This window comes from Pleurodeles waltl, chromosome 11, assembly GCF_031143425.1.
Source record: "Pleurodeles waltl isolate 20211129_DDA chromosome 11, aPleWal1.hap1.20221129, whole genome shotgun sequence".
Taxonomy (NCBI): Eukaryota; Metazoa; Chordata; class Amphibia; order Caudata; family Salamandridae; genus Pleurodeles; species Pleurodeles waltl.
In genome coordinates, this window is record NC_090450.1 from 98,506,248 (window position 1) to 98,532,933 (window position 26,686).

General features: G+C 46.2%; 1 protein-coding gene across 2 annotated transcripts in view; it reads left to right on the top strand.

The window, feature by feature from the left end:
* LOC138265473 (transient receptor potential cation channel subfamily V member 6-like) overlaps positions 1–22,705 on the top strand; it is a 298,739-nt gene extending 276,034 nt beyond the window's left edge. For both annotated transcript variants that reach the window (XM_069213213.1, XM_069213215.1), the window contains one exon: positions 22,252–22,705. In XM_069213213.1, the coding sequence (XP_069069314.1) occupies positions 22,252–22,399 (148 nt within the window). In that variant the 3' untranslated portion in view covers positions 22,400–22,705. The remainder of the gene's footprint in view (positions 1–22,251) is intronic.
* The last annotated feature ends 3,981 nt before the right edge of the window (positions 22,706–26,686 follow it).

Sequence of the window (26,686 nt, forward strand, 5' to 3'; positions counted from 1 at the left end):
TTTGAGGTTACTCGGACAGTCCAGACACAGATTATGGAGTTGTCAACGTTTTGACCCAGAAAATACAGGGGGTTATTGTCGGAAAGTACCATCTTTCTTGGTATGTTACCCCCAATTTCTACCTGTTTGTCAGTATGTTTTGCCTGTCTCACTGGGATCCTGCTAGCCAGGACCCCAGTGCTCATAGTTTGTGACCTATATGTGCTGTCAGTGTGCTTAACTGTGTCACTGAAGTTCTGCTAACCAGAACTCCAGTTCTTATGCTCTCTCTACTTACCAAATTTGTCACTTTAGTTTAGTGGCTCCTTATTCCAATTCTGATTGGCACACTGGACCCCCTTATATGTCCCTAGCATATGGTACCCAGGTACCCATGGCACTGGGTTTCCAGAAGATCCTTATGGGCTGCAGCATTTCTTTTGCGCCCACAAGGAGCTCATACAAACCTTTCTTCAGTACTACCACTGCAGTCTGAGTGAAATAGTGCATATACTATTTCATAGCCATTTTCATTGCACTTAAGTAACTTATAAGTCACCTATATGTCTAACCTTCATTTACTGAAGGCTAGGTGCAAAGTTACTGTGTGTGAGGGCACCCTTGCACAAGCAAAGGTGACCATACGTTGTCCAGGGCAAATTCCCAGGAATACGTGATTGTGGGGATACCATTATAAGCGTGCACTACATATGTCAATACATATATGTAGCTTCACAATGGTAACTCCAAATATGGCTATGTGAGGTGTCTAAGATCATGGAATTGACCTCCCCCCCCAATCCAAATTTGGTAGTGGTAGGCCAATCCCATGTACCCTGGGGGCTCCACAATGGACTCCCAGTACTGCCAAACCAGCTCTCTGAGGTTTCCACTGCAGCCCCAGCTGCTGCCACCTCACTGACAGGTTTCTGCCCTCCTGGGGACTGAGCAGCTCAGTCCCAGGAAGGCAGAACAATGCATTTCCTTTTGGAGGAGGGTGTTACACCCTCTCCCTTTAGAAAAAAGTGTGACAGGCTTGGGAGGGGTAGCCTCCCAGAGCCTCTGGAAATCCTTTGAATGGCACAAACTGTGCCCCCCTTGCATAATCCAATCTACACCGGTTCAGGGACCCCCAGTCCCTGCTCTGGCATGAAACTGGACAAAGGAAAGGGGAGTGACCACTCCCCTGTCCATCACCACCCAGGGGTGGTGCCCAGAGTTCCTCCAGAGTGTCCCTGGCATTAGCCATTTTGAATTCCAAGGTGTGGGGACCCTCCTGAGACCTCGGAGTGGCCAGTGCAGCAGGTGATGTCAGAGACCCCTCCTGATAGGTGCATACCTAGGTAGTTAGCCAGTCCCCCTCTCAGGGCTATTTAGGGTCTCTCCTCTGGGTGTTCCCTCAGAGTTGGTTTGCAAGACTCTTCCAGGACTCCTCTGCATCCACCGCTGCAGCTTCTGACCGTCGTATCAACCGCAGACTGCTCCAGGAACCACAGTAATGGCAACAAAGTATCTAGGAAGGCTACTGTGACCTGCAACTTCAGCTCCAGCTCCAGCCAGCATTTGCAACAGTTTCCAAGGTGTGCATGCTCTGAGGACTGCCTGTCTTCACCCTGCACCAGAAGAACTGAAGGAATCTCCTGTGGAGTGATGGAGTCACTTCCCTGCTTCAGCAGGCACCCTTCTGCGATGACAACCGGCACTCCGGGACTCCGCTCCTGGCGATGAGCATGATCCCTGGAACACAGGTAGTGGACTTCAGTGACCCAGACTGTCCAAAGTTTCAGCTGTAAAAATCTGGTGGAGGTAAGAGCTTGCCTCCTCGTGCTGCAACAGTACCCCTGTGCACCGCTTCTTCTGCAGCTCCTTGGGCTTCTTTGCACTTCTTCCAAGATTCCCTTGTGCACAGCATAGCCCAGGTCCCCAGCACTCTATCCTGCGACACTCAACTCCCTGAGTTGTGCTCCGGCGGCGTGGGTCCTTCCAGTGTAGTGCTGCAACAACCGCATTTTGCATCTTCATCGTCCCCGTGTCCTGGGACTCCCGTGGGTGCTGCCTGGTCTTCAGAGGGTTCTCTAAAGTTCTGAGAGACCCCTCTGTCTCCTCAGTCTGAGTTGAGATCCCTAGGTCCCTCCTGGGCCCGGCAGTGCCATTTTGATGCAAACAGCAAACTTGCTTGAACCAAGGCTTGTTGGGGGAATCCAGTGCCAAAAAGTGCCTGCATCCAACGACACGACGTGGGACATCTCTTGCACCAAACAGGAACCCGCAACTATCTTATTTGGTGCATTTCTGTACTTTTCTTCCAACCAGAAAATCCACTTTTGCACCTTCTTCCAGGTTTGCAGGGGCTCCGGTTCTTCCTGGACTCTTCTGTGACTTCTGGAATTGGCTTCCTCTCTTCACATGTCTATAGGTCCAGGAATCCATTGTTGGATTCTTGCATTCTTGCTTGGTCCTTGCAAAATCCTTTATCACGACTTGTAATGTGTCTTGAGGAAACTTGCTGTATTTTACTCCTTTTTTCCTGGGCTGTGGGGTGGGGGTATTTTACTTAGCTTTGGTGTTTTCTTACAATCCCAGCACCCCTCTACACACTACACTTGCCTAGGGGGGGAATTTGTTATTCGCATTCCGCTATTTTAGTATATGGTTAGTGGTGCAACTAGGCATATTGCAATCTATTGTGTTTTTCACTGTGTGCACTATTTGCTGACTGTGTACTTACCTAATTTTGGTTACTAGTGTATAAATTGTGTATAATACTTACCTCCATAAGGAGTATTGCCTCTCAGATATTTTTGGCCTTGTGTCACTAAAATAAAGTACCTTTTTTATTGGTAACACTGAGTATTGTCTTTTATTGTGTATAAGTACTGTGTAACTATTGTGGTATTGCAGGAGCTTTGCATGTCTCCTAGTTCAGCCTGAGCTGCTTTGCTACAGCTACCTCTATACGGCCAAAGCTGCTAGAACACTGCCTACATTTCACTAATAAGGGTTAATTGGACCTGGTATAAGGTGTAAGCACCTTAGGTATCCACTACAAACCAAGCCGGCCTCCTACATTGGTGGTGCAGCGGTTGAATAAGTACTTGCAATTGCTTCACCACTTGTTACTGGTGCTTTTCACAAGAAATGTGTACTCCAATACTTAGAGCTGTATACAATTATACCCAGCAGTCATTTTTTCACTTTCAAAAAATTATTTCAAACTTTCTAAAAGTTTTCAAAAGTTCTGAAAAGTTGTTCTTCTCGTCTAAAAGTTAGGTTAAATAGTCTACTAACTTTTTACTCTTCTCCCTAACCTTTCTTTCACTGTCTGATGTAGAGGCTACTCCCAGGGTTGTTAAAACCACGTATGAAAGTCCGAATTAAAAAAATCTGAGGGTCTCTGCTTATAAAGAAGCTTAGGGTTTGGGACCAACCCAAACAAGGAATTTCTCTTGAATCTCCTCTTGCAAGATGACCAGGAGCATCCTACTGGTCTGGTACAATCAGAAGTGGGGGGGTGAGAGGGAGATTCCACCCAGGTAGATTCAGGAGAGGGTCCCGAAGATCGAGAGTAGGGTCCTTCCACAGATCTTTCCCTTAACAAACCTCTTAGTGTAGCTGGTAGTGGGAGGGTGTCACACACAGAGGTCAGGTCACTAGAGTAACTCAAGTTAGAGAAAGGTCAACATCTGCTCATTCCCAAGTCACTTCTGTATCAGAAGTGTTCCACACATCCAACCCTGAGGATCAATCTCTAGACAGGGAACTCAGAAAGCTGAGGTTGGAGGAGGCCAGACTGAGGCTACAGCAGCAGTTGGCCTTAGATAGGGAAACCCTAGCTGTGGAAAGGGAAAGACAGGGGTTGGGGTTAGTTCCCCATGGCGGCAGCAGCAGCAGTAGTTTTAGAAGTTCTAGTGTTAGAGAAAACACACTTGATTCTAGAATCCTGCACAAGATTGCCCCCCTCACAAGGAGGGTGAAGACATTTACAAGTGGTTTGCTCCACTTGAGTGGGCCTGTAAAGTTCAGAGGGTCCCTCATGTACTGTGGGCTGCTATCCTGTGGTTGTCTTTCTCTGGCAAGGGGAGAGATAGACTCCTTACTGTTAGAGAAGATGACTCAGACAACTACAATGTTCTGAAAACTGCACTCTTGGATGGATATGGCTCAACCACTGAAAAATATAGAATCAAGTTCAGCGAAACCAGAAAAGAGTCTTCACAGGATTGCATAGATTTTGTAGACTATTCAGTGAAGGCCTTAGAAGGTTGGTTGCATGGCAGCAAAGTGTCTGACTATGAAAGCTTATACAATCTGACTTTGAGAGAGCATTTTCCTAACAATTGTGTGTCTGATTTGTTGCACCAATATCTTGTGGATTCGGATTTGACCTCTCCCCAAGAATTGGGAAAGAAGGCAGACAAATGAGTCAGAACAAGATTGAGCAGAAAAGGTCATACAGGGGGTGACAAGGACAGCAAGAAGAAGGATGGTAAGTCTCATGACAAGGGTGGGGACAAAGATAATAAGTCATCAGAGTCTTAATCAGGCCCACAAAAATCATCTGGGGGTGGTGGGTCCAAATCCTCTTCTAATCTTCAGAAAAAGCCTTGGTGTTATTTATGTAAGAATAAAGGCCATTGGGCAAGTGACACTACTTGTCCCAAGAGAAACACCAAGCCTCCCACTACCACAACCCCCACTGCTTCCACTAGGGCCCCTAGTAATAGCAGTGGTGGTGGCAAAAACTCTACAAATAGCCAAACAAAGGGTGTAGCTGAGCTCACTTTTGGTAATGTAGTTGGGATTGGTCTAGTTAGGGAGACCACTGAAGCTGTTTTAGTCTCTGATGGTGGCATTGACTTTGCCACCTTAGTTGCTTGTCCCCTTAATATGGATAAGTACAAGCAACTACCCCTAATAAATGGTGTTCAGGTTGAGGCTTACAGGGACACAGATGCCAGTGTCATTATGTTGATGGAAAAACTGGTTGCCACTAAGCAACACCTACTTGGTCATCAGTACCAAGTTACTGACACCCATAACAACACTGTTAGCCACCCCATGGCTGTTGTGAATCTCAACTTGGGTGTGTGGGGGGGGATTACTGGTCCTAAAAAGGTTTTGTTATCCACTGACTTACTAGTAGAGTCTCTATTGGGCAATGATTTGGAAACTTCAGCTTGGGCTGAGGTGGAGTTGGAGGCCCATGCAGCCATGCTGGGAATTCTAGGGCATATCTTTGCTCTTACCAAGACTCTGGGCAAGAAGCAAAGAGGACAGGGAAACTTGGATCCTGGAACAATGGACCAAGTGCTCCCAAAAACCGGGGGTAGAAAGGGCAAGCCCTTGTCTACTATCCCTCCCTCTCCAGAAGATTCCCCTTTTGATGAGGAGGAGTCAACTCCTCGTGCAGAACCTACAGCAGAGGATCTTAAAGCTGACACAGCTGAGCTCATGGGTGCAGGGGGGGCAGCCAGGGATCAATTGAGTGTGGCACAGCAGACCTGTCCCACACTAGAGGGTCTAAGACAGCAAGCTGTCAAACAGCAAAATGGGGATATCAGTGACTCACACAGAGTTTACTGGGAGAACAATCTCCTTTATACTGAGACAAGGGGGAGGGCTTGGCCTGACCTGCAGAGATGGCGGACACATGAGCGCTCCACTCCGTCTGGGCCAGACGATAATCCTCAACATATAGCTCCGGCAGGGGTCTGAGGTGGTCGTTGGATGCGAGGAGAAACGGGGGCACGAGAGAGGAGTCTCCGCTATCGGTTGGTGCCAGGAGACCAACATGCTTGGTAACGGCTATATAGCCATTACCAGAGGCAACAGGCACACAAAGGAGAGCGCTGCGGATTGCTGAGGCCCGAAGAGCTTGAGGGTGCCACTTCTTACACGTTGGGGGCGCCGGCCGGCAGGGCACCTACATGAACGTTGGGGCCCGGGGGGGCGGCACTGAGGCGCTGCAGTGGCCCCACCATGGGGCACATGAAGTGAAGGGAGCGAACGAGTACCCCTCAGGGTGGATGCTGGAACCACAACCAACCTGCTATTGAAACCACCATTGGTCGGCCGCATGACTACTAAAGGCTGAAACAGGGCAAAGTCACAGGGGAGGCAACGTGAAAGTGACATGTCCCAAATGGATATTACAAACCTAGTGCCGCACTCATTGCAGGACATGCTGGACAAGATCCTGGGAGCCATCGAGAAATCAAAAACTACTCTCCAGCAGGAGATTGGACAAGTGTCTGTGGAACTGGGGCTGTTGAGAACAGACCACCAGAAGCTGGCGGATAGGGTTCAAGGCAGGAAGACTGCACTCACGGATTTAGACCCGCCCAACAGGAGATATAAGCCACCATTGTGCTGTTGACTGACCATGTCCAATGACTGGAACGACGGGTCGAAGATGCCGAAAGGCCGTAACCGGCGGAACAACGTGCGGATCATAGGACTCCTGGAGGAGGCCGAGGGATATGGTGACCTACATAGAAAAATGGATGAGGTTGGGTGTCACCCCGGAGCAACTCACCCCCTTCTTTGCTTTAGGGAGAGCTCACTGAGTACCGTCAAGAGCAGTGGTGGCTAAACTGCTGCACTACAGAGATGGGACATCTTGTGCAGTGAGCCAGGGAGGCCGGGCCCTTCTGCATGGAAAATGGAACTGTGACCCTCTTCCCGGACTTCACGGCAGAGGTGCAGTCCAGACGGGCCTCCTACGCAATGGTGAAGAGAGCAATGTGACTCAGGCATGCAGTACTCGCTTCTATTCCAGGCCAGGCTGAGGGTGATCATGGATGGCCACACTACTTTTTTCCAAACTCCCGAGAAGGCGTGTGAATGATTGGAGGTGCAAAGGACAGGAGGCGACCCCCGCGCAACAAAAGAATTGTCATCACAGCGAGGTACCAGGAAAACGAGGAGACAACGGAACAGACCCCGCCTGGGTGCGGGGCCGACCCCAGTGCAAAACGTGCTGGACTGGCGAGCTGCCCTGGAAGCAGTCGCTTCGCTGAGACAGGCGGAATCGACAGGCGAGGTCGGCGGAGGTGACTCGGATCATCAGACCCACTCCACAGACTCAGAATCTCGCCACTCCATGAGGCTAAAAGAATGACACCCCAAACTGCTGATGATATGGGATGATCCTTATCTGGCGACACCAACCTCATGTCCAGGGCACTAGCCTGCAATGGGGGCCACGATGACCACGGCCCTCATCCAGATTCTCGACCGCCTTTAACTGAATGGCGAGAACACTATGGGCCAGATGTATCAAAGGGTTTTACCCATTCTGTGTCTATGGGAAAATGTGTTCATACATATGGCCCTATATGACTTATCGTTGTTATTATGTTGGTTTTGCACATGCTGGACAACCGCCTGTTGCGGTGCTGCCCTGGGGAATGAGAGTTGGGGACTAAGGTTACTTGGTTTTAGTACGCGTAGGTGGTTAGATACTCAGGAATTACTACTGACTGTGGTGTCATGGGGCCCAGAGATGGCAGTGAAGTATAGATGTTACAGAGGGGGGTGGACATTCTTCCTCAACCCAGACCCCATCTAATGGCGGATTACAAACCGATAACCTGCAATATCTGGGGGATGGGGTCGCCCATCAAACGCCACAAGATCCTGGCATACCTAAAGAGAAGGGGGGTACACATTGCGCTACTACAAGAAACACACCTCACCTCCTGGGAAGTAGACAAGGTACGATGCAGATGGAGAGGGCAGATATTTGCCACCACGTATTTGGCATTTGCACGGGGCGTCATGGTATGGGTAAGGGCAGGGGTTCAATTTGAGCCCACATACATAGACACAGACCAGGACAGCAGATATGTGATAATAGAAGGCAGGTTGCACGGCAGACAAGTGGTGCTGATCTGTGTGTACACCCCTAACCAGGAACAGACCCCCTTCCGGCAGGTCTTGAAGGGGCGATTGGCCAGGTCGCCGGGTGGGTGACTACTGATTGGGGGAGACTTCAACTGTGTACTAGATACTGTACTGGACCGCTCCCTCCTTCCCTTGCCAGAAGTGACCGCGCACAAGATGTCGAAGATACTGAACGAATGGATGACATACTGGGGGTTAGAGGAAGTATGGCAGGTCCAACACCCCCAGGATAGGAACATTACTCATGCCTCCACCAGCTCCACACCAGAACTGATTGGGTGTTGTGCACTGGCACGATTACCTCTGAGATAATATACTCTGACTATCTGGGCTGAACACTATCGGACCATAGCCCGTTATTTATCACCTGGCAGGAAGCGAGGGTGAGGGCCCCCACCCCGTTATGGAGGCTTCAACCGACAACCCGGGAGGATCCAGTATACAGGAAGGGACTTAGGTCTCACCTCCTGGAACACTTGAGTATTAATAAGGGATGCACTGAATCTCACCACATAGAATGGGAGACTCTAAAGGTGGTAGCGCGAGGCCACTGCCTGGGACAATCGGTGTGGATCCGACGCACCCTTGAGATTGAACTAAACCAATTGGAAAAAGATGTACATGATAGGGATAACAAGCAGGGCCTGGAACTGATGACGCAGCAGGAACTTCTCAAAGCAAGGGAGTCCTGTAACCAAGTACTCGAAAGGCTATGCTGTCACGACTACCAGAGGCACCTAACGTCCTTACATGCAGAGGAGGGCAAGTCCGTTAGACTACTGGCATGGTTGGTGCGACCCAGAGATGAGAGCGCCCCGGTCACGTGTGTGTGGGGGGCGTACGGAAGACATGTGTATGCCACTCTTGAAATAAATGAAGCTTTTAAATCATATTACACAACCCTCTATAGACCACCCAAGGAAAACCTGCCACAGTCGCTGGGACATCACTTACAGTCCCTTCCACTCAGTACTATAAAACAGGAAGATAGGGACCCCCTGGGTGCACTAATCACTCTAGAAGAGGTAAAAAAAACACTATTGCACAGTTAGCAGCAGGCAAGATGCCAGACTCGGATGGACTTCCTATGGAGTTTTACAAGACATATGCAGATATTCTAGCACCCACACTAGCTGACCTTTACACTGAGGTGTTTGACAGAGGCATACTCCCTGCGACACTACGGGAGGTGTTAGTGGTCCCCCTGCCAAGAACAAAACATGCGAGGCTTCAGTGACTGACTTCAGGCCTCTGTCCATGTTAGACTGTGAATTCAAGATCCTGAGCAAAACCCTAGCTAATAGGTTATTACAACACGCACCTCACCTCATACACAAAGGCCAGAATGGTTTTGTACCTGAGCATAACACCTCCCTGAACCTGAGACGGCTATTCACACTTCCACATATACCACGTGAGGAGCGACACCCTGGTGCTGTCCTTCTCTTAGTAGATCTCGAGAAAGCATTTGACTCCTTAAGGTGGGATTATCTGCGGTCAGTGATGACTCGAATAGGCTTGGGGGAGAAAGGGACACGATGGGTCGAACTGCTGTACTGTCAACCGGTGGTGAGGGTGGGCGGAGTGGTGTCGGCCACTTATCCTATATTCCGAGCCACCAGGCAGGGATTCCCCCTTTCACCTCTGCTGTTTCCACTTGCCATCAAACCTCTTGCAGCACAGTTTTGAATGGAGGAGCATGGTAGAGGGGTGCAGTGGGGTCAGGTGGAACATGTCATATCGCTGACGACCTACTTAATCACCTACGGGATGGCACATTGGGAATCCCGTTGGTGCTCAATCTGCTTGAGGAATTTGGTGGTCCGCCCGGCCTCCGAGTAACAAAGAAAAAGACATCTGTTTTTGCACTGACTGCGGGTGCGGAGCGCCCCTCCTCCTGTCCTCTTGATATCCCATGGTCCCCCCGCACTTTCAGATATCTGGGCACACAGGTATTTCATGATCTACAAGATCTCAGCAACGGGAATCTAGGTGCAGCACTCCAGTCTTGAAGGTGGTGTGTGGAGTTCTGGCGCTTTCTTAAGCTCTCCATGATGGCCTGAGTGCTGTTATCCAAAATGATTATGGTACCCTGCCTATTGTACTACTTTACTAATCTCCCGGTGACTCTACCAATGAGCTGGTTCAGGGAATTGAATGCGCACCTTAGGGAGCTCCTCTGGGACGGGGGCCGACAGCGGACATCTTTGTCCACCCTTCGCCGCCCCACTGGAGGAGGCGGACAGGCTGTTCCAGACTTTGAATTATATTTATCATGCCAACTCCAGGGGGTCGCTAACTGGTTGGCCAGTGCGAACCGTTTGGATCTCGCCAAATCCCGAGGGAACATAAGTACTGACCTTTTGCTGGCTGGTATGCTTGGTGCCAGGATCACCTTGCCAAAGTGGAACGTCATGCTGATGGTGGCCCTGACCTGCTGGAGACGGTGTCTGAGATGCACGGGAGTGACAGTGGCCTAGTCCCCTGAGATACGACTGACTGGGATACCTCTGGGGACACTGAGCCACACCTTGCTACGAAGCCAAATGGGGGCTTGGACTCAGGCGGGGTGATGACCCTAGGGGACATCTTCTGAGAGGGGGTTCTGCACCCATTCACGGAGTTAATGGAGGAGGATGGGGCCCGAGGGGGACAATTTCTAATGTATCGGACGTTGATACATGCTGTGAGGGCATTGTGGCCCACGATCAATGCAGAGACACATACAATACTACACCTTTTATTGACAATAGGGGAAGATACTCATTTGATCGCCCAGCTCTACAGAGCCCATAACGAAGCTGTCCTGGAGTCCATACATATCCTTCAGACGAAATGGGAGGGGACGTTATACAAGGAGCTGACGGACGCAGAATGGCAGAAGGTTCTGGCATACCCCCGTAGAGTGTCCCAAAATACACGCTTCTGATATATCCAATATAATTACGTGCACAGAACGTACCTCACCCCTCACAGGCTCAGAGTAATATATGGTATTGAACCCAGGGAATGTTCCAGATGTAACGCTGTAGACCCAGATTTCAACCACATGGTCTGGGAATGCTCAATATACAGAGGTATTGGAGCGGTGCTCTGGGGAATCTTGGAGGAACCCTTGATAGGCAGCTAAACTGGCCCCTTCGTTGTGTTTGCTGGGCCTACATACGAGGCCAGCCTCTAGAAAAGTTGGTAGCCGGTTCGTGGCACTCGCCCTAGTCCTGTTCAGCTTGCCATGGCCTGGAAATCAGCCGCTGGCCCAGCCTTGGTGGACTGGAGACGAGATGTGTCAACCGGGGCCCAGGCTGAGTTGCAGGTATTGCATAGGGAGGAGGCCCGGGGGGTGCGGGTGCATCACACAGCCCCATTGTGGACAGAAATATTAGAGACCTGGGAGACTCAGAGACACGGGGTGTGGGGCGAGGGAGCTTGGAGAGGATGAAACCCTGCCAGAGGTGGACAATGGCACCACTTAAGGAGGAGGAGGGATGTGGGGGACTGTGAATTGTAGCTCCAGCAAGGCAGGGTGAGGTCCGGAGTAACTGATTACGGGGAAGGAGACCGGGACTCACTGCAACTGGGCCAAAATAAGCCAAGCCTGGGCATCCAAGCTAGAGAGGAAAATGGCACTCAGCCAGAGCAGACCTCACTAACACACTGGAATAAGGGGAGGACTGTGGCTACAGTTATCATACAGACCCCCTAGATGAAGAAGCTCAATGCAAGTGCACGCCCCATTCACACCACAGCAGAGAACTGCCCCTACAACGCACTGTTTCCACATTCACATTAGTTGAGTTAACAGTTTAGAAGGTAACACATAGGATGATAGTGCATACTGCAAGTCCAAAGTGGAACGATGGCTGTACAACCAGGCGAACATATCCTGATATACTGTATATATTTGTTATCTGTATTACATCCGGCAAAGCCATGCCACAGTTATGTTACTATATATATACACCGATTGTAATGCATTCGTTAAAAATGATGCTTTGAACTGAAGGGCACAACACTAAGATGATTGTAATTCCTTAAAGAAAAATACCAATAAACAAAGTTTTAAAAAATATACTGAGACAAGGGACACTAAGCCTGGTGCTACCAGGAGACTGGGCATTCCCTTGCAGTATAGAGAATTCCTCCTAACTCTGGCATATGATATTCCCTTGGCTGGACATCTGGGGCAAAGCAAAACCTGGGACACACCCGTCCCTCTCTTTCACTGGCCTCACATGTCAGAAAACACAAAAGAGTTTTGTCGCTCTTGTGTGCCTTGCCAAGACAGTGGCAAGACTGGTGGCATCCCAAAGGCCCCTTTACTCCCACTGCAAGTGGTTGGGTGCCCTTTGAAAGGGTGGGGGTTGACATTGTTGGCCCCCTTGACCCTTCAACTACTTCTGGTTCATCTTGGTGGTAGTGGAACATGCCATAAGATATTCAGGAGCCATCCCTTTAAGGACCACTACAGCACCTGCAGTGGCAAAGGCCCTCCTGGGAAGATTTTCCAGGGTAGACTTTCCTAAAGAGGTAGTATCAGACAGGGGTAGTAACTTCATGTCTGCATACTTAAAAGCTATGTGGAAGGAGTGTCGGGTAACCTACAAATTCACCACACCCTATCATCCACAAACAAACGGACTGGTTGAGAGATTTAACAAAGCTCTCAAAGGCATGATCATGGGACTCTCTGAAAAACTCAGGAAATGGGATGTCCTCCTGCCATGCCTCCTTTTTGCCTACAGTGAGGTACCCCATAAAGGAGTGGGCTACAGCCCCTTTGAACTCCTCTTTGGTCACCCTGTTAGGGGTCCCCTTGCTCTTGCGAAAGAGGGGTGGGAGCAACCATTGAAGCCCCCTAAACAAGACATTGTGGACTATATACTTAGCCTAAGATCAAGGATGGATGAGTATATGACAAAGGCCACTAAGAACCTTCAGGCCAGCCAAGAGCCTCAAAAGCAATGACATGACCAGAAGGCTGTCCTGACTGAGTACCACCCAGGACAGAAGGTGTGGGTTTTGGAACCTGTGACACCAAGAGCACTCCAGGACAAATGTAGTGGACCCCATCTTACTGTGGCGAAAAAAAGTGAGGTCACCTATTTGGTAGATCTTGGCACTGCCAGAAATCCCCTTAGGGTACTTCATGTCAACCGCCTTAAACCCTACTATGATAGGGCAGATGTGACCCTACTCATGGCCACAGATGAGGGGCAGGAGGAAGAGAGTGACCCTCTCCCTGACCTCTTCTCCAACACTGAAGCTGATGGCTTAGTGGATGGAGTGGTACTTGCAGACTGCCTCATAGCAGAGCAGAGGGAGGACTGTAAGAATTTACTAGGCCACTTTGCTGACCTCTTTTCACTCACACTTGGCACCACTACTTAGTGTGAACATACCATTGATACTGGAGACAGTTTACCTGTCAAAAGTAAGATTTATAGGCAGCCTGGCCATGTCAGAGACTGTATTAAGTCTGAGGTGCAGAAAATGTTAGACCTAGGTGTTATTGAGCACTCAGATAGCCACTGGGCCAGCCCAGTGGTGGTTGTCCCCAAACCTCATAGCAAAGAAAGCAAGCGATAAATGTGGTTTTGTGTGGACTATAGAGGGCTCAATATTGTAACTAAAACAGTTACTCACCCTATTCCCAGGGCACATAAGGTCATAGATACACTAGCCTCTGCCAAGTATCTAAGCACCTTTGATTTGACTACAGGGTATTGGCAGATCAAATTATCCGAGGATGCTAAGCCAAAATTGCATTTTCAACCACTGGAGGGCATTATCAGTTTACAGTTACGCCCATTGGTTTGAAACATGCACCTGCCACTTTCCAGAGGCTGCTGAACACTATATTCCAAGGTCTGGAAGCTTTTAGTGCAACATACCTAGACAACATTGCTGTATTTAGCTTAACCTGGGATGACCACCTGGTCCACCTGTGGAAAGGTTTGGAGGCCCTGCAAAAGGCAGGACTCACTATCAATGCTTCTAAATGCTAGATAGGGCAGGGGAAAGGGGTTTATATGGGCCACCTGGTAGGTGGAGAACAGATTGAACCACTACAGGGGAAGATCCAGACTATTTTAGACTGGGCTCCCCCTACTACTCAGACCCAGGTCAGAGCCTGTCTTGGTCTCACTGGGTATTACAGGAGGTTCATTAAGAACTATGGCTCCATTGTTGCCTCTCTTAATGACCTCACCTCTAAAAAGATGCCTAAAAGGGTATTGTGGACAACCAGCTATCAAAGAGCTTTTGAGGAGCTTAAGAAGGCACGTGTACTGCAGCTGTCCTAAAAAGCCCAAATTACTCTAAATAAATTCATTGTCCAGACAGATGCATCTGAACTGGGGGTTGGGGCAGTGCTATCACAACTGAACTCAGAGGGCCAGGATCAACCTGTTGCTTTTAGCGTTGGTCAGCCATAGAGAGGGAGGCCTTTGCTGTGGTCTGGGCCCTGAAGAAGTTGAGACCATACTTATTTAGGACTCACTTCATTGTTCAGACAGACCACAAACCTCTCTTATGGTTAAAACAGGTGAAAGGAGAAAACCCCAAATTGTTGAGGTGGTCCATTTCCCTAAAGGGGATGGACTTTACAGTGGAACATAGACCTGGGAGTAACCACTCCAATGCAGATGGACTCTCCAGATATTTCCACTTAGAAGACTCATCTGGGTAAGGTTAGCCTTATTGTCCCTCGTTTTAGAGGGGGGGTGTAGGAAAGTACCATCCTTCTTGGCATGTTACCTCCATATTCTACCTGTTTGTCAGTATGTTTTGCCTGTCTCACTGGGATCCCGCTAGCCAGGACCCCAGTGGCCATATTTTGTGGCCTATCTGTGTTGTCAGTCTGCTAACCAGAACTCCAGTGCTTATGCTCTCTCTACCAAATTTGTCACTATAGTTTAGTGACTCCTTATTCCAATTCTGATTGGCACACTGGAGCCCCCCCTCCCCCTTTATAGGTCAATAGTATATGGTACCTAGGTATTCAGGGCATTGGGGTTCCAGGAGATCCTTATGGGCTGCAGCATTTCTTTTGCCACTCATAAGGAGCTCATACAAACCTTTCTTCAGGACTGCCACTGCAGCCTGAGTGAAATAGGGCATACACTATTTCACAGCCATTTTCCCTGCACTTAAGTAACTTATAAGTTACCTATATGTCTAACCTTCATTTACTGAAGGCTAGGTGCAAAGTTACTGTGTGTGAGGGCACCCTTGCACTAGCAAAGGTGCCCCCAAGTTGTCCAGGGCCAATTCCCCAGACTTCGTGAGTGCGGGGATACCATTATAAGCGTGCACTACATATATGTCAATACATATATGTAGCTTCACAATGGTAACTCCGAATATGGCCATGTGAGGTGTCTAAGATCATGGAATTGACCCCCCAAATCCAAATCTGGTATTTGGGGGGGCCAATCCCATACACCCTGGGGGCTCCACCGTGGACCCCCAGTACTGACAAACCAGCTCTCTGAGGTTTGCCACTGCACCCCCAGCTGCTGCCACCTCACAGACAGGTTTCTGCCCTCCCGGAGACTGAGCAGCTCAGTCCCAGGAAGGCAGAACAATGTATTTCCTTTGGGAGGAGGGTGTTACACCCTCTCCCTTTGGAAATAGGTGTTACAGGCTTCAGAGCATTAGCCTCCCATGGCCTCTGGAAATGATTTGAAGGGCACAAACTGTGCCTTCCTTGCAAATACAGTCTACACCAGTTCAGGGGCCCCTAGTCCCTGCTCTGGTGCGAAACTGGACGAAGGAAAGGCGAGTGACCACTCCCCTTGTCCATCACGCACCCCACTCAGGAGTGTACCTGGTATTAGCCATTTTGGATTCCAAGGTGTGGGGACCCTCTGGAGACCTCTGAGTGGCCAGTGCCAGCAGGTGACTTCAGAGACCCCTCCTGATAGGTGCATACCTGGGTAGGTAGCCAATCCCCCTCTCAGGGCTATTTAGAGTCTCTCCTCTGGATGTTTCCTCAGATTTGTTTTACAAGACTCCTCCAGGTCCTCTGCTTCAGCTTCTGACCGTCGGATCAACCGCAGACTGCTCCAGGAACCACTGTAACTGCAACAAGGTATCCAGGAAGGCTACCCTGACCTGCAACTTCATCTCCAGCCAGCATTTGCAACAGTTTCCAAGGTGTGCATGCTCTGAGGACTGCCTGTCTTCACCCTGCACCAGAAGAACTGAAGGAATCTCCCATGGAGTGACGGAGTCACTTCCCTTCTTCAGCAGGGCCCCCTTCTGGGATGACAACCGGTACTCTGGGACTCCTCTCCTGGCGACAAGCGTGATCCTTGGAACACAGGTAGTGGACTGAAGTGACTCAGATTGTCTAAAGATCCAGATGTCCAAATTTGGTGGATGTAAGACCTTGCCTACCTGTGCTGCGACAGTACACCTATGCACTGTGTCTTCTGCAGCTCCTTGGGCTTCTGTGCACTTCTTCCAAGATTCCGATGTGTCCAGCATAGCCCAGGTCCCCAGCACTCTAAAGCTACACTAAACTCCTTGAGTTATTCTCTGGCGGCATGGGACCTTCCACTGTAGTGCTGCAACAACCGCATATTGCATCTTCTTTGTCCCAGTGTCCTGGGACTCCCGTGGGTGCTGCCTGGTCTTCTGAGGGCTCCCTAAAGTGCTGAGATCCCTCTCTGTCTCCTCAATCTGAGTTGAGACCCCCAGGTTCCTCCTGGGCCCGGGCAGCACCATTTTGATGCAAAACGTAAACTTGCATGAACCAAGGCTTGTTAGAGGAATCCAGCACTGAAAACTGCCTGCATCCAACGACTCAATGTGGGACATCTCTTGCAGCAAGCAAGAACCCACTGCTATCTTCTTTGGTGCATCTCTGTGCTTTTCTTCCGACCGAAGAATCCACTTTTGCACCTTCTTCCAGGTTGGCAGGAGCTCCTGTTCTTCCTGGACTCTTCTGCGACTTCTGGACTTGGCCTCCTTTCTTCACAGGTCTTCAGGTCCAGGAATACATTGTGGGTTTCTTGCAGTCTTGCTTGGTCATTGCAAAATCGTTTATCACGACTTGTAGTGTGTCTTGAGGAAACTTTCTGGACTTTACTCCTGTTTTCCTGGGCTTTGTGGTGGGGGTGTTTTACTTAGCTTTGGTGTTTTCTTACACTACCAGTGCCGCTCTACACACTACACTTGCCTGGGGGGGGGGGGGGAATTGGTTATTCGCATTCCATATTTTAGTATATGATTTGTGTTGCCCCTAGGCCTATTGCAATCTATTGTGTTTTTCACTGTTTGCACTAGTTTCTGACTGTGTACTTACCTGATTTTAGTTACTAGTGTATATATTGTGTGTAATACTTACCTCCAGAAGGAATATTGCCTCCAAGATATTTTTGGCCTTATGTCGCTAAAATACAGTACCTTTATTTTTGGTAACACTGAGTATTGTCTTTCATTGTGTATAAGTAATGTGTAACTATAGTGGTATTGCAGGAGCTTTGCATGTCTTCTAGTTCAGCCTAAGCTGCTCTGCTACAGCTACCGCTAGACCTCCTAAGCTGCTAGAACACTGCCTATATTTCACTAATAAGGGATAACTGGACCTGGTATAAGGTAAGTACCTTAGGTACCCACTACACACCAAGCCGGCCTCCTACAGTTATTCAAACCCTTGGATTTGGGTCTTCATCAGGACAGATAGGTGGGGAACCTGCATGGGAATACTTGTGGCTAAATAACAAGTCTGGTGTGTTCTCCTGCTTTGCAAAAACTCACCAAAAGTAGCATAGTCAATCATCCTGCAAATTAGTGAACAAACTAAACTAATGTAAACAAAGGCACATGGGCTACTCATCGAAGGCTGATGCATCCAAGAATTTATATGACGTGGAAGAATCCACATGTACAACCTTACATGTAATAAACTTATATGCATAGACATACTGAATAGGTATAGGCACTCACCCAAAGTACATCAATAATTGCAAGGGCGCGGCATACAAACAAATGCACCCTTCCCTCTATACTGTAGGTAGGTCTGGAAAATAAATTAAATCTAGTGTAAATCAAATTGGTGATGAAACACTGTGAATAAGTCACGAAGATAATAAGACCAAGAGGTGCTTAATGCGAAGTACTCACTGAGTCCTCTTGCATGAATCAACAGTTACAGAATGGGAGAGCCCTTTATAAAGATTCCAGATGGACTGCAAAAGGTAATGATAGATTGTTACAAACAGGGCTGTTTGCTAACAATAATAGGGATTCAATAAAATAAAAACCACAGAAGTGGCAGTGCTCCCTTTTTATCGCTCTTATTACAATGTATCTTCTTCTCCTTGTTGGCCGCACAGAACTGCGAGCAGCCCTGAGGGAGAGAACATAATGGGAAGTACCACAGCGTGAACGTGCATGCTCGAGGACTCCACGGTCCTCCCAACATGGAGGATCACGGTGTAGCAGTCTTGTTGAAAATGCACCTATAGAACGTGGTTCCGTATATCTTCGGACATGACTCACTTTATACGTTTCATCACTCGAGTAATAATGTTTGTTTTGTGCAAATTTTGATTCTAATTTTTTTGTTCTTTGTACCAAACTGTACCCAGGTCCTACTGTCTCTTGGGTGACCCCATTGTGATGTAATGGTTTACAGTTAGATCATCTTTTATTTTAATATTTGTGTTTAGTACTGGCATGAACATCTTGCCAAAAGAAATGTAATTTTGTGATGCAAGGTTAAGCAAGCATTGGCAAAGCCAAAGGTCTGGCCCTGGCATTTCTGTGCGATGTTACATTTATTTTTTATTGCAAGAAGATGCAAGGAAAGGGATAAAAAGAAAACATGATGTCACGTAAGCATGACCACCATATGCTTGCAATAAAAAGTTAATCAATACCTAACCAAGTACTCAAACTGCATGAAGCTACAAATAACAGCGTCAGTTAAACACTTTATAACAGTAGTTTTAAATGGGCAGAAAATAATTCACCACCTAACTGGGCACCAGAAGTGAAAACAAAATAGATTTCTAGTATTTAAAGTTAACATAAAAAGAAACACTTTTAACCAGATTTGTCACTGAAGAAAAATAAACTATTTTAAAGAGGATGTGAACAATTTGATCTGGAGCTGTGCAGACAATCAAAGTGAAGGAGGCCAGGCTGAATGCTTTGGTGGGCGGAAGCAAAATGTAAATGAATGTCTAACAGCCCACTGAATGAGGCTTTCGGGCCGAAAGGCGATCTATGTCTGTATATCATGTATGAGATCTTTGCAAAAACAATAGTCAGGTTAGATAGTGAAAGCGGTTTCAAAAGTGCAAACAAATAGTTGTAATAATAGCACAATATATTACATTACAAGATATTACATTCATATGCAGAGCAAGAATAAAGAAACTACTGAAATAAAATATGGTGTCTTGGGTGCAACACAAGACTGGACAGATTAGCATTGTATCAATGTTGTGTTGCCCATGTCAGCTTTGTTTGAAATTCAAATTAGGAACATCAATTTAAGAATGCCTAACAAGAAGCACCAAAAGATATAGGGGGTCATTACAACCCTGGCGGATGCCGGAGAACCGGCGGTAAGACCGCCAACAGGCTGGCGGTCTTACCTTGGTGAATTATGACCATGGCGGTTACCGCCATGGTCATCCGCCGGTTCTCCGTCCCGCCCGCCAGGGCGGAAACGACTGCCGGGCTGGAGACCTGGGTCTCCAGCCCTGCGGCCGTCAGTATACCGCCGGCGGTATTTGGACCCGGCTTACCGCTGTGGATTTCCGGTGGTTTGAACCGACATGAAATCCATGGCGGTAAGCACTATCAGTGCCAGGGAATTCCTTCCCTGGCACTGATAGGGGTCTCCCCACCACCCACCACCCAGACTCCCTCCCCTACACCCCCCACCACCCCTGCCACCCCCCAACAGTGGCAGGGCCCCCCTCCCCACCCCAACCCCCAACATCACATTACTCACACACACCCGACACGCATGCAGGCACCACCAACACACACACGCACACACCACGACATACATGCCCACAGTCACACACACAGTCAGGCACGCACACCCACATTCAAACATACACGCACACATCATACAGACATACCCACAGGCATACACGCACTCATTCCCATACACACAACACCCCCGCAAGCATACATGCACTCACACATCCCCTCTACATACACACACACACACACCCATGCATGCACGCACACAACACCCCCCACCCCCTCCCCTAATGGACGATCGACTTACCTTTTCCGTCGATCCTCCGGGAGGGGACGGGAGCCATGGGGGCAGCTCCGCCAACAGAACACCGCCACGGCGAATCACAGGACGTGATTCGCTGGGCGGTGTTCTGTTGGCGTGGCGGTGGAGGTGGAGCAAACTCCACTCCCCCGCCGCCCGCATGTATGGCTGTTGGCGGCTCTCCGTCGGAATAACGACGGAGAGCAGCCAACAGTCATAATACGTTGAGCAGCAAACCGCCTGCACAGACTGTCTTCCGCACGGCGGTCCCTCGGCGGTCTTGCAAAAAGACCGCCGAGGTCGTAATGACCCCCATAACGTCATCACAGAAAACTAATATAAATTATGTTCATATTACGTTATGGAGAAGCCTCCAATCTCTGTATAAAACATTTGTTAGATTTCCTTATTTGCAGTCTAGGTCTGACCTCACTACTTGTCTACAATGAGAAAAGGTCAGGACATCTCCACATCAATATATGGGATAAAGTACTTTCTGCTGTACTTTAAAGGGTTATTACAAGTCACCAAAGAGTGTTGTGACCATATAAATTGTGACCATATAAAAGCTGAAGACAGAGTTGCTTTAGAAGATCCCAAATAAAATAAATAAATACATAGATTTTCAGGTGTCTCACCTCCAAGCTATATCACGCAGAAATGTCATTCTCTAGCAGGTGAGGAGACATTTGATGTAGTGTGTTTATTTTTTGCATAGCTGCGGTTCATTGAAGAAATCAGAACTCAATCATCACTTTTTCACGTTATTCTAAATATCTGCAAGTGCAGAATCAGTCTGGATGAGAGAACGAAGATTGGTACTTGGTGATGTCGGTGACTATGTATTCAAATGAATAAAACGTCTGCTACCATACATGAAAGGTCTATAACTAAAGTCACCTTCAGAGTTCTATAATCGTATTCAGAAGCTTGGGTGTGTTCCTATGTATGGTAATCGAACTCTTCAGTCCTTACAAAATACTAAGAATGTATGATAACTGGTCAGTTATCCCTTATGTAATACATGGATCCCAGCAATAGTTTTGACATCCCTATTCATCTGTAATGAGAAAATGGCATCACAACCAGAAGCTCGGCTGTGTTCCTATGTATGGTAACAGACCTCTTCAGTGGCGTGCAATATCCTGATAATGTACAATAACTGGTGAGTTAGCCCTTATGTAATACAATGAAGCCAGCAATAGTTGTGACATCTCTAGTCATCTGTATTGAGAAATGGCATCACAACAATACTGTAACAATGTATTATAGTTCATCTGTAAAGACATAATGGGCCTGATTTATACTTTTTTAGTGCTGCATTTGCGTCTTTTTTTGTGCAAAACCTGCACAAACTTACAAAATTCAATTACATTTTGTAAGTTTGTGCCACTTTTGCATCAAAAAATGGCACAAATGCGGTGCTAAAAAAAAGTATAAATCAGGCCCAATGCGTGATGCTAGGGAGTATAGAGCTGGGAAAAGCAACTGTGTAAGCGGACTGTTAAGTGCAAGGTAAATAATTACACTTTTTTTATTCTGTGAAAGTAAGCAGTAATTCAGAAGATGAAAAGTATGTTTGTTGACTGCACTACTAACATAAACATAGTACATCTCAATGCTGGCTTTGATATTGACTTACATTATTATAACTATAATGCTTAAAGTTTTTCAACAAATTACAGGATGATTATTAGAATGTGTATTTTTAAGGATGCATTACACAACTACTGAACATTTACAACCCATAAGACCTTTTTGTGAAAGGCCAAGGATAGCATACACTAAAAAGAAACTCCTTACCTCCTGTAGAGGGTCATTGAACCCTTGGTGGCTTACAATATCATCATAATGTAATATTTGGACTAAGGTAACCAACTTATAATAGTATGCTGAAAGTTTCAGTGGTTACATTTTACTGGAAGGTGAATGAATACAAACAATATTGATTTTCCAGAAGTCAACGGGAATTCTTTAATCCTAAAGAGGCTTCAGACATACCATCTAGTGGGCCACACTGTAAATTGTTGCTAAAAAATATTATCTTTTTGAAACTAAGTACAGCTGTTACTCTGTACACAATTCTCGCCAATATAACAATTATTTTCTTTCAGGGTTGAAGAAAAAAATGAAAATTTCAGAAGTGGAAATAGAGAAATGGAAGAAAGCGATGGGGACCCATCTGTTGCTAATGCATGGAATTTGCTTCATTCTAATATGACCACGAACCTTAGAAAAAAAGTATTGATTTCAGGGTCCTAAACAACAATTATGTATCTGCTTTCACTGGCACAGAGCCAAACAGGACAATCAATTGGGGTTGTCAGTGGTAGTACCTACTACCTTTATCTTGCTCTTTGGCACTCGTAGCAATGCCCTTTCTGCCCAAGGACAAAGAGGGCATGAAGGCAGTAAGTTTTACTCCTTATAAGAAAAAGAGGCTGGGCCCAGGGTCACAAGCATGCACAACGCTAGAACGTATTAGATGTTTTGTTTCATATATATAACCTTTCAAAATATTTAGGAAACGTGAAAACATTTTACAATGCTAATAAATTATGAATATATTATTGCTGTAAAATCATTGCAGACACTAAACCAAGTATGTGCTCGTCAGCATCTTTTGTCTAAACTGTACACTTTACACATAAAACAGTGTGCAGTACGTCAGACAATGTATACATGTTTGATAACTAAGGCTCATGTTTGAATTTTTCTGTCACTATTAGAAACCTGCCTGCAATTTAATGAGGTGTTTTGAGCTTCCCATTTAATGTACTGCTTTGCTACACTCCTCAGCTGGAAATTTTAGGAGCATTTGTTTTGTAGATTTATTTCTATAAATCTATATGATGGTTATTTAATCCTGCACTTAAGTGTGAAAATGAACCTAACTTTAATGGTACAATTCAACTGTATTTTTTTTTTTTTTTTTTTTTCACAGTACAGCATTGGGCTAATAAATAACGATGATTCTTAATAATACTTTGCACTATATTAAAAGAAAAACTGCATGTGTTCTGGTGTTACTTGGCCCACATTTATGTGCATTTGCTAGGTTCACTTTGATATGCTTGGATAATAATGCAGCTCGTTTAATCTGGGCCAAAATAAAATTATGGCTCCAAGACGTACTGATTAAAGGACCCATGACCCATGTAAAAGGGGGTTTGAAATTGCACTTTCTGAGGGGAAGTCCACAGAGTGCACTATTTAAGTAACCACACTCACTAAGTTGTTACCTTCATTACCCTGGCAGGCAGAAAGAGATAAACAGATTCACATAATTATTTCTGCACACACGTGATGTGAGTGGTAGCCAATCTCCCTTACCAAGGGTTTTAAGTGGGATGCAAAAGGTGTCTGGTCTCTAAAAGGGGTGTGGCCTGTGTAATGAAGGGCGTGGTTTAAACAGGTAAACTAAGGGGAATATCTACAAGCCCGTGGTGCAGGGCAGTGACCTTGCAGTGCTGCCATGTGCCACATGGAAAGGACAGAAATGTGCCTTTCTACAAGATACAGTACATTTCTGTCCTTTCCCCATGCACTGGCACACAAACTGCTGCCTAGCACCAATGCAGGTGATAGAGCGGAACGTGGTAATAATTTACCTGTGTTCGGACGCTCTTTAGGCCGATGAATCTTTTGACTAAGTGGGAACTCTCTGTACTCCTAATCGATCAGTCGCATCAAATCAATAATCAATAACGAACATAAGCAACCCCTTGGACGACATAACACTTTACAATTAATCCAGAATACATTTCGGCGAACCCTGACCTTTCAGTCAGGAATAACCACACCAGTTTATTGCGAAGTTAGTGAATTTATTTCCCTATATTAACAAAGCTAGCACAATATATATGTGTCTCAACACCAAATGATAAACGTAAATGAACATTAATAGCTGTCCATATCGTCGAAACAAGTGTAATCTATGTAGCATTTGAATCACAAGGCATTCGATAATGGCAATGCAAAGCACTAATACGATAATCTGTAATGGGCTAATTGCGTACATTTAGTCAGCATAACAAGATCTCAAATTGCATCGTGCGACATATGGAATCCTCGTCTAACCTCAAATTAGCATCGGCATGTGGGACTTCATGCAAAAACAATTTAGCAACATTAATTTAGAAAACTCCTAGCTAGGGCTCTTATCAAAATCAGCAGTTGGTTACCTAAAAGAAACACAATGCAATTTTACAATTTTCCTTTCATATTTACCAATTACGATCAGCATACAAGGAAGTCTTCGTCTCACAGGTACCGTTCTTCGGTCATCATAGGACGGGACAAAGGGGCAGGGTGGACGGGGCAACTGCCTCACGGCGGCAAGGTAAAACTACTACTTCATGCAAAGGGATCAAATCAAAATTAAAGTCTCTAGGGCAAGAATCATTTAAAGTCTCTTTCTCTCGATTAGAGAAAGCATCAAAAGTCTCTTTCAAAATGGCGTCGCAGCAAAGTGGGCCATAATAGCTACGAAGTCTGCAAAATGGCGGGTATCGAGCTGGTAATGGCTACTTTCTTCTCGTGCACCTGGTTTTTATAGACAACAGTTCGAATCCAGTAGGGTCTCCATTGGAGGGTTCATAGGTTGGCTTCAAATTGTCCAATCAAAAACGACAGTTCTCAAGCTTTTACTTAAGCATACATTATCCTTGGAGATGGGTATGCAAATCGCAACATTGTTTCCCAATTAGCTCACTTTCAGAGCCTCCATTGTCCGCACCTGCAAGTCGACCTTGAATTAAAGAGAAAATATGCCATGCTGGCACTAATTTTAAGATAAGCATGTGAACAGCTTCTGTGGAAAAGTACAGCTTCAAGCAAAAATACACGTTTATTAGCACAGTGGAAAAATACGAGCATCTAAACTGTGAGACCAGGCAACTAGGCCAAAGCCTCCGCTAAAGTAATGCTAAGCTAAAGCATTTCAAACAAGCAAATCGTAGCACACGTTTATGATTATGTCGGATTAGTGCAATTCTAATACACCACGTTATATAAAGCACACGTATAAATGATAGCAAACTACTCTGAGGGCACATTTTGTCCCCGTACAATCTTAATTAGTTCGGTTAATGTCACACATGATTATTTCAGCACTACGTTTAAGCGTTAATCAATCAAAACCTTCATTTTCTGCTTCATCAATCCCTCCTCTGATGACTACTTGTCATCACACAAATTTAGCCCACAAATTTTATTCCATTAAAATTCTGTCAGTTCCCTCTTCCTTTTAATTCCCCTAGTTTGCGCTTTGTATTCTTCTGCCATTCTTTTCATAATTTTCTCCTCCTTTCTTCTTTTTATTCTTTCCATAATCATTATTATTCCCCTTTTTATTCCCCATATTCCAAATACACAAATTATTAATATTAATATTCCTTCTATTATTTTCAATAATATTCCATTCCAAATTCCCCCAATCCAATGTCCCACTGAAGCTATTCCCTTTCCAACCTTCTCCCACACTCCTGGTTCTTTCAGTTCTTTCAGTTCTTTCAAACCTGCACTTTCTTTTGTTAGATTAGCAAGCATAGTTTTAATCTTCACACTATTATCCGGTATATAGGTACAACAATGACGTGCACCAATCATTTTGCAAACGCCTCCATCCTTTGCTAAAAGAATGTCTAAAGCAAGCCTATTTTGAAGAGTCATAGCTCTTTCCGCTGCAAGTTCAGCATCTATCAGGATTATAGCACCTGAAAACTTTGTCAACATGTTATCCACTATAGTAGACAACTTTCTTATTTTGATGGAATTCAACACAACTCCTAATGAAGGAATCATGGCTCCAAATATATCACCTACCACAGCAGCTGCGGTCTCTCTTTTCTGGATACGATGGGATCCAGATGTCTTTTGAATCATCGATACGTCATCCAGTTGATAAACCTTTGGGAACACTATACCCAAATAACATCTCCCCCACCATCCCTTTGGAAGACGATAATAAGCGTTATGCCCACAAATGTAATATACACCTGGAATGACAGGGTCAAGTCCGTTCATCATGAATGTCCATTTGGCCTTAAAAATAAACGTATGTTTACACTCACTCGCTCCTACAAAAATGTTGTCGTAATAGGATTCCCCTCGATATATACAAAACTTCCCTACATGCCAAGCATCTAAAGCTATTTTCCCTTGTGTCTTTATAGCAGCAAAATCATAATTATCTACTGAAGTCCTCTTATGTAGCTCCTTTTCTAATTTCGCATTCATTTGTGCCCTCCTATCATCTGTGCGATCTAAAAAGCTTATTTCTACAGCAGAAACTGAGCAAGTAAGGTTCTCCCTATGAGCATGAGCCGTTTCAAAGGGTAGCATTGGCTCGAAAAATTCCCTCATAATTTTATAATCCCAATATTTTGCAGTCTGGCTTAGCTGCGCTATTATAGGAACATAAGCAAAGGTAACATCATAATTCGAGTAAAAATACTGTATGTTAGATTGACCATAAAACCTAGACATTACTATACTACATGTAATCCCATATGTAAGAGGCATGTGGTGATAAGTTACCCCTTCCTT